Source organism: Spinacia oleracea, chromosome 4 (assembly GCF_020520425.1).
Source record: "Spinacia oleracea cultivar Varoflay chromosome 4, BTI_SOV_V1, whole genome shotgun sequence".
Taxonomy (NCBI): domain Eukaryota; kingdom Viridiplantae; phylum Streptophyta; class Magnoliopsida; order Caryophyllales; family Amaranthaceae; genus Spinacia; species Spinacia oleracea.
The window spans coordinates 58,342,272-58,349,429 of record NC_079490.1 but is presented as its reverse complement, the minus strand read 5'-3'; the positions used below and the strand labels follow the sequence as shown (position 1 = coordinate 58,349,429).

Sequence of the window (7,158 nt, the reverse complement as noted above, 5' to 3'; positions counted from 1 at the left end):
ATGGTCAAGGCTTAACCTTATGTAAAAGTTTAACAGTTGAGCTCTCTAATCCGAGAAACATTTCTGGACCTAATAAGGATGGCTTGGATCTTACCTTATGTTCAGTAAGTAACACTAAGAGACAAAGGAATGTGAATGCACACTTGTCTGAATGACAAGTGGGAGACTGAAGGAAATATGTCCTTCACCTAAGGTGCATTAAGTCTAATACCAAGGTTCAGATTCATGTGAACAATTAACTCAGTGAGATCAAGTGATCGGAATAGCTAACTGGAGCAATGCTTCCGATTAGTGAGTTCTAATGAATATTAAGCTCACAACTTACTCCTGACTGAACCTACAAGGTCACACCAATGGCACGTAACAGATCACCGGATTAAATGAATCGGAAATTCATTTAATAGCTTTTCGGGAATTAGTTTTGGAAAACGTATTATACGATACGACCTTGCATCAGAATCGTATATCGTATCGCGAATATTCGTAAGGTGGGAGACACGAATAAATCGTATCGTACGACGGTGATTCGTCGTATACGAAACGATCAATAATATCGGAAAGATATTAATCGCGAAAACGAAGGGCATCGGAGTTGCCGGCCCGTTAAGCCAAGCACGCAAGCGTGCAAGGCCCAACGAGCCAGCAAGCTCGCGAGCAAAGGCGAGCAGCCAGCCCGCGTGTGGGGGCGAGCATGCACCAACAGCGCAAGAAACGAGCAGCGACGAGCGAGCAGGCCCATGGCCCAGCTGCTCGATCGCGCGCTGTGGGCTTCGGCCTGCAGCGTGTGTTGCTGGGCGGTGGGCTGTGGTCCGTGTGCTTGTGTGTTGCCGGTCAAGGATCATTAGTCTTGGCTGGTTACATCATTAATACGATAGGGCTATTGTATTATTCCACACAATTCAGAACACACAAGTTTTCCAAAAACCCTAAACCTAATTTAGAATTACGTTCTTTAGTTTTCTCTCTCTGAGAAAACTGTTCTTTGCAAAAGCAAAAACTCTTGATTGATTGTCTAAGCTACGGTTATCAAGACGGATCTGATCGTGTCGGTGAACCAAGTAGAAGAACGACAAGTGGATTTCTAAGTTCGTGTTCGTTGACAGATTACTAGGGAAAATACGCTTCGAATGTAAGTTTGCTTAATCTGTGCTTTATACATGTTTCCTGGCTTTGGGGATTGTTTCCTCACATGTTATTATGTTTAACATTATTCCTCTTCAGGTCCTTCATCTTAAAACAGTCACTGAGATAAGCTTTGAACGTATGAATCGCAGCGGAATCATTCCTAGAAATAATAAGATCATCAACATAAACAAGGACATTGAGCTGAGTAGTTCCTTTGGTGAATGTAAAAAGAGAGTAATCTGAGTACGATTGTAAAAAACCATACCCTTTCAATGCCGTTACCAATTTCGCAAACCATCACCTAGGAGCTTGTTTCAGGCCATACAAAGATTTTCGCAGTCGACATACTAGTTTCGGATTCAAACTCTCAAATCCGGGAGGAAGCTTCATATATACTTCTTCCTCAAGATTACCATGCAAGAAGGCGTTGTGCACATCCATCTAATGGAGCTCCCAATTTTTGGAAGCTGCAATGGCAAGAAAAGCACGAACATTAGTCATTTTTGCAACTGGAGCAAATGTCTCATTATAATCAATACCTTCTTGTTGGTGGTTGCCCAAAACAACCAATCTTGACTTAAGTCGTTCAATATCGCCACTGGAAAAATATTTGGTGCGATACACCCACTGACTACCCAAAGCACGTTTACCTGGAGGAAGTTGTTCCAAGGTCCACGTGCCATTATCTTCCAATGCCTGAATTTCCTCCTTCATAGGTTTTCTCCAAGAATCACACTGCATAGCCTCCTTAAAGGATTTTGGATCCTTACAAGAAATGATAGTTGCAAGGAACTTACGATAATTTACAGAAAAATTGTCACAATTAATATAGTGTGCTAAAGGGTGGGGAGTACCTAAGGAGTGATGTGGAGACGGAGTGGAGGGAGACGGACTTTTAGCAAAGACTGTATGTGTCACAAAATCCCGCATTAGAACAGACGGAAACTTTTCACGGAACCCACGACCCAACTAATTGTCGGTCTGACCCAATGTGTGAGGAGTGGCCTGTGGACTTGAGGCAAAAGATGGGCCTGGCGAATCAAGTAAGGGGGAGGAGTGGGAGTTCTGATCCAGTGAGGGAGAGGAAGAATGGGCCTGTTGAGCCACTTGATCTGCCAAGGGGGAAGAAGGAAGCTCCTCGTGGCTTGTGTGGACAATTGGGCTTCAATAAGAGGAGTAACAAGAGTGGAGTTTGGTGGATCAGTGGGAATATCATCCCCAACACCCATTAAATCAGCATTATTCTCAACATTAGTTTCTTCAACTAAATCACCATAATCTCCAAAATCGTTGTGAATCTCAACATGATTATCAAAATTATTTTCTAGTACAATATTCACATCATCGGGACTATGAAACGGAAACACTTCCTCAAAAAACTTGACATTACGGGAAACAAAAAATTCCTTTGTATCGAGATTAAATAATTTCCACCCCTTTTGCTGAAAGGATATCAAACGAACACACATTTTCTACTACGACTTTCAAATTTATCGCCATTGGTTTTTTGATTGTGGGCAAAAGCTAAGCACCCGAAGGTACGAATGGCTTCAAAGAAAGGTGGTTTAATAAACAAGATTTCAAAAGGAGGTTTATTATGTAACAAAGGACAGGGTGTACGATTTATTAACTGTGCAGCCGCAAGGACGCATTCACCCCAAAAATAGATGGGTAATTTAGGTTGAAATCTTAATGCCTTCCCAACATTCAGAATATGTTTATGTTTCCGCTCTACCCTTCCCTTTTGTTGTGGGGTACCCACACAAGAGGTTTGAAATAAAATTCCAGTGGCATTAAAATAATCAAATAGGCACTTAAATTCAGTGCCATTATCACTTTGAACAACCTTAATTTTTTGAGAAAAATTGCCTTTCAACCATAGCAATAAAAGACATGAACATGCGAAATATTTCTGTTTTATCCAGCAAAAAATAAATCCACACAGCACGAGAATAATCATCCACAATTGTTAAAAAATAAGGAGCTCCACAAGATGAAACATGTTTGTAAGAACCCCATAAATCACAATGTATTTTCTCAAAAATACGAGTTGCCTTATTTTCACTCAAATGAAATTTGTCTCTAGCATGTTTAGCACGAAAGCAGACCTCACATGCTTTGTTTAAACTACCCTGAATACCACTAAAAGGAGGAAGTAACTTCACCACTTTCTCTGAAGGATCCCCTATCCGTTTGTGCCACAACTCTAACTCTGATGTTGCTTCAGCCACAGACACATGTTGCACCGAATCAGTTTTGCCAAAGTAGTAAAGTCCGTCTCTCCTAACTCCCGTTCCAATCACCTCCTTCATTTGGTCCTGTATAGCACACATATAAGAATTAAATTGGACAATGCATTGTAAATCATCATTAAGTTGCGAGACAGAAAGTAAGTTGCAACTAAATTGAGGGACATAAAGAACATGTTTGAGAGTTATTTTGTCCGACAAACGTACACATCCTTGTAACTCTGCAACTGAAATGTCATCATTAGGCAACCCAACAGGACATTCAAAATTATGAGTATCAAATAACCATTCTTTGTTACCATTTACGTGATGTGAGGCTCCCGTATCAATTATCCACAAATCATTATCAAACTTACCATTAAAACCTCCATCAGGAACTTTTGTATTACCAATCAGACCTGCGAGAGCTTGCCACTGCTCATTGGAAAATAGCTGGGAGCTGCTGCCTTCATTCGACACATTGGAGCCCAAGGTACTGCTCCCAGAAGCAACAACATTAGCGCGGACTGTCCCGCGGCCATGTCCAACCCTAGAGTATCTACTGCCCCTAGTTGCACCACCATCAGAACGAGCTGCGTTATTCCATGAATCTGGGTAACCAACAAGCTCATAACATTTGCTAACATCATGGCCTGTCTTTTGCAGTGAGTACAGACCAGATGAGCCCAACAAGAGTAAGCCTCGTGTCCAATTTTCTTGCATTGAGTACACACGGGATGGTCTGTTCGACCACGTCCCCGCCCCATACCTGTGCGTACTGTAAAAAACCAACCACCTCAATTGGTTTATCATCCTGTTCAGACGTGGCTGTGCGCACCCTTTCTTCTTGAGTGACCAACTGATAAGCACGATCAAGGGAGGGAAGGGGGTCTTGTGACAAAATGTTAGTACGCAAATGTGCATAATAATCAGAACATAATCCCATTAAGAACTCATGTAATTTAGATTGCTGGCGACGAATTTCATGAGTGCTACCCGCTGTACACTTCGAACAACAGGTACAAGAAATTAGTGGTTCATGAATGTCAAGGGCCTCCCACAAAGCATTTAATTTTCCGTAATAGCTAGAGACTGACATGGTTTTAGTCTGCTCACACTTGGCAATAGAGGACTTCAATTGTTGTATTCTACGTCAGTTTGTGGTTGCAAAATGGTGTTTCAAATGATCCCACAACCGTTTTGCCTCCCTAAACTTTGAGACAGTGGACTTTACCTCGGGTTCAATGGTGTTTGTGATCCATGAAACAAGCATAGCATTGATGGCTGTCCAATCTGATTCTATGCACTGCGATGAAGGTGTGGTGATGGAGCCATTCAAAAATTCAAACTTTCGTCTTGCTTCAAGCGTTATTTGCACGTCCATAGCCAAATCATCATAGTTGTGAAAATTGAGTCTAGTAGGCGTGATGAAATCTCCTGGTTTGTCTTGTGAGCCAAAAAAAAAGGGGAATTTGATTCAATTTTTGGTGGAGGAGGCAGCGTTTCATCACCTGCCATGGCTGATTAGGTTTTGTGTTTTAAAGCTCTGATACCATGTAAAACGTTTGTTAGGGTTCAAACCTCTTGCTGATCTTATTCACGTGACGAGTATATATATATATATATATATATATATATATATATATATATATATATATATATATATATATATATATTACACAAGAAATCACAGCAATATGTAAACTCTTAGCTAGCAACCCTAGTTTAGGAAACAATCCTAAATTGCATAAAACTGTCACAATATATTCCTATATTATCTCAACAGAAAGGCACCGTGAAAGGAAGAAAGGAAGCGCAACAACGAAAGGAACACCGTGAAAGTAAGACATGATAGGTCGCCGGAATCAACCGGCGAAAGGAAGAAAGGAAGCACCGACGACAAGAACGAAACCACCGACGACGAGGCGGTTAAAAAACCGGCGAGGAAAACGCTTGCACAATCGATTATAAGTATGATTTCAAGTTGTTGGAATTTTATCTGGGTATAGCGTGAAGTTTTTGATAACAAACTAATATTTTTATGCAATTTTTTTATTGATTTTCTGGATTCTTGATTTATTTTGCGTGATTTATTATGAGTGATTTATTATAATTCTTGATGCAATTTTGTTATAGAGTTTTGCTGGATTGATTCAATTTATTAGGTTTTTTTGGATTCGTGATGCAACAATCTGTATTCTTGAATTACTTTTCAATCTGTATTTAAGTTTCTTTAAGTTTCTATAGATTTGGGTTGATTATGATGGTTTAGGCTGCTATTTTTTATGTATTTACTTTATTAAATCTGTTGGTTGAAATCGAACTTGGGTTTAGGAGACATAGACTTATGCGAATTAAACCCCATCCATGGTCTAGACTTATGTGAATTAAGCCCCATCCATGGGCGGAGCTTTAAACTCATAAGTCCCTTTCATGGATGAAGCCTAAAATGCATAAATCATTAATTTTTTTTAACAAATTAAATAAGCATACGCTTATGCGAATTAAGCTTCGTCCATGGTCCAGACTTATGCAGATTAAGCTCGAGCCATGGAACGAGCTTAAAATGCATAAGTCCCTTCCATAGATGGAGCCTAAAACGCATAAGTCAACAACTTTTTATGAAAAATTCAAATTAAAATAGACTTATTAATTTTAGGCTATTTTATTTTATAAAAAAATAAACTTTTTTCCATGGTCTTATGTTCTGAGCCTTAAAATTAATTACAATTATTATGTTCATAAATTAATTTTTTTAAAAAAAATTGTATTATTAATTAATTGTAATTTTAGTTAGTTATCGATTATTTTTACAAAAAACATTTGTATTATTAATTAATTATAATTTTAATATGCATTGTTGATTATTTTAAAAAAAATATTTGTATTATTAATTAATTATAATTTGTATTGTTCATTAATTAATGAAAAATAATTGTAGCATATAAAAAAAAAATTAATTATGAGTAATAAAAATATACTCATAATTATAAATTACTATGATGGTAGTTAATTATTGATTTTCAAATATATAGCAAAAAGTTGGAGAATCTTCCTCTGTGTATCTCACTAGCGATGTTGACTCCGGTGCTCGACATACTCGAGATCGACGTATTAATGCTTCAGTTAGGAGAGAGAGGTAGGTTGCACGATTAATGCAGCCGGTGCATGAGAGTGAGTCTTCTCGTCCATTTGATGATGAGGATGTGGATGACGACTTTGAGCTGGAGTTGGAGGCCGAGTTGTCTTTGGAGGATGACAATGTCGACGTGTCAAAGGATGATGTTGCTAAGGATGTTGTTCCTAGATCTGGTGTACCTAAGGATGCTGTTCCTAGATCTGGTGTACCTAAAGATGTTGTTCCTAGCGACAATGTACCTAAGGACGATACGTCTGTACCCGATGTGGTTTCGATTATGAAGGGTAGAGGAGGGAATTTGTTAGATCTGAGTCGAACACTGCGAGGATTAGTAAACAACAGAAGCAATTGGAAAATGAGTCTTGGATAGTTAGGTCTCATATCTCGGGTGGTCCGATTGATGGTAGCGTCATTCCTAGATTTGGGGGGCATGTCACCGGACAGATTTGGGATGGGGAAGAAAGAAAGGTGGTGTTGTGCCAGAATAGAAGCCATGCTTGTTCGACCCTTAGCTACTGGAGAGATTCATTGTAAGAGGAGTTGAAGCGACGCGTAGATGCGAGTGGATTAGCCCACATACCATATTGCATGTTTGCACACATCGATATGCCTTTGATTTATGCGTCCGTTGAACGTTGACAGCCTGACACGAACACTTTTCACATG

The 7,158-nt window shown here is 39.3% G+C and overlaps 1 protein-coding gene across 1 annotated transcript; it reads right to left on the bottom strand.

The window, feature by feature from the left end:
* Positions 1–1,566: 1,566 nt before the first annotated feature.
* On the bottom strand, positions 1,567–4,737 carry LOC130471560 (uncharacterized). The gene is made up of 6 exons (XM_056841756.1): positions 4,588–4,737; positions 4,123–4,359; positions 3,582–4,010; positions 2,995–3,443; positions 2,307–2,475; positions 1,567–1,917 (listed from the first exon to the last, which is right to left on the bottom strand). Exons 1-6 carry the CDS (start codon positions 4,735–4,737, stop codon positions 1,567–1,569), a joined length of 1,785 nt encoding a protein of 594 aa, XP_056697734.1.
* Positions 4,738–7,158: the final 2,421 nt, after the last annotated feature.

What these genes read in the sequence shown, in the direction of transcription:
- LOC130471560 (XM_056841756.1), bottom strand. Translation starts at nt 4,737, where the DNA reads ATGGACGTGCAAATAACGCTTGAAGCAAGACGAAAGTTTGAATTTTTG. An exon ending in CAAACACCATTGAACCCGAG is followed by an intron (nt 4,360 to 4,587) that starts GTAAAGTCCACT and finishes TGTTGTTCGAAG; the next exon opens with TGTACAGCGGGTAGCACTCA. An exon ending in GTTTTTTACAGTACGCACAG is followed by an intron (nt 4,011 to 4,122) that starts GTATGGGGCGGG and finishes TCACTGCAAAAG; the next exon opens with ACAGGCCATGATGTTAGCAA.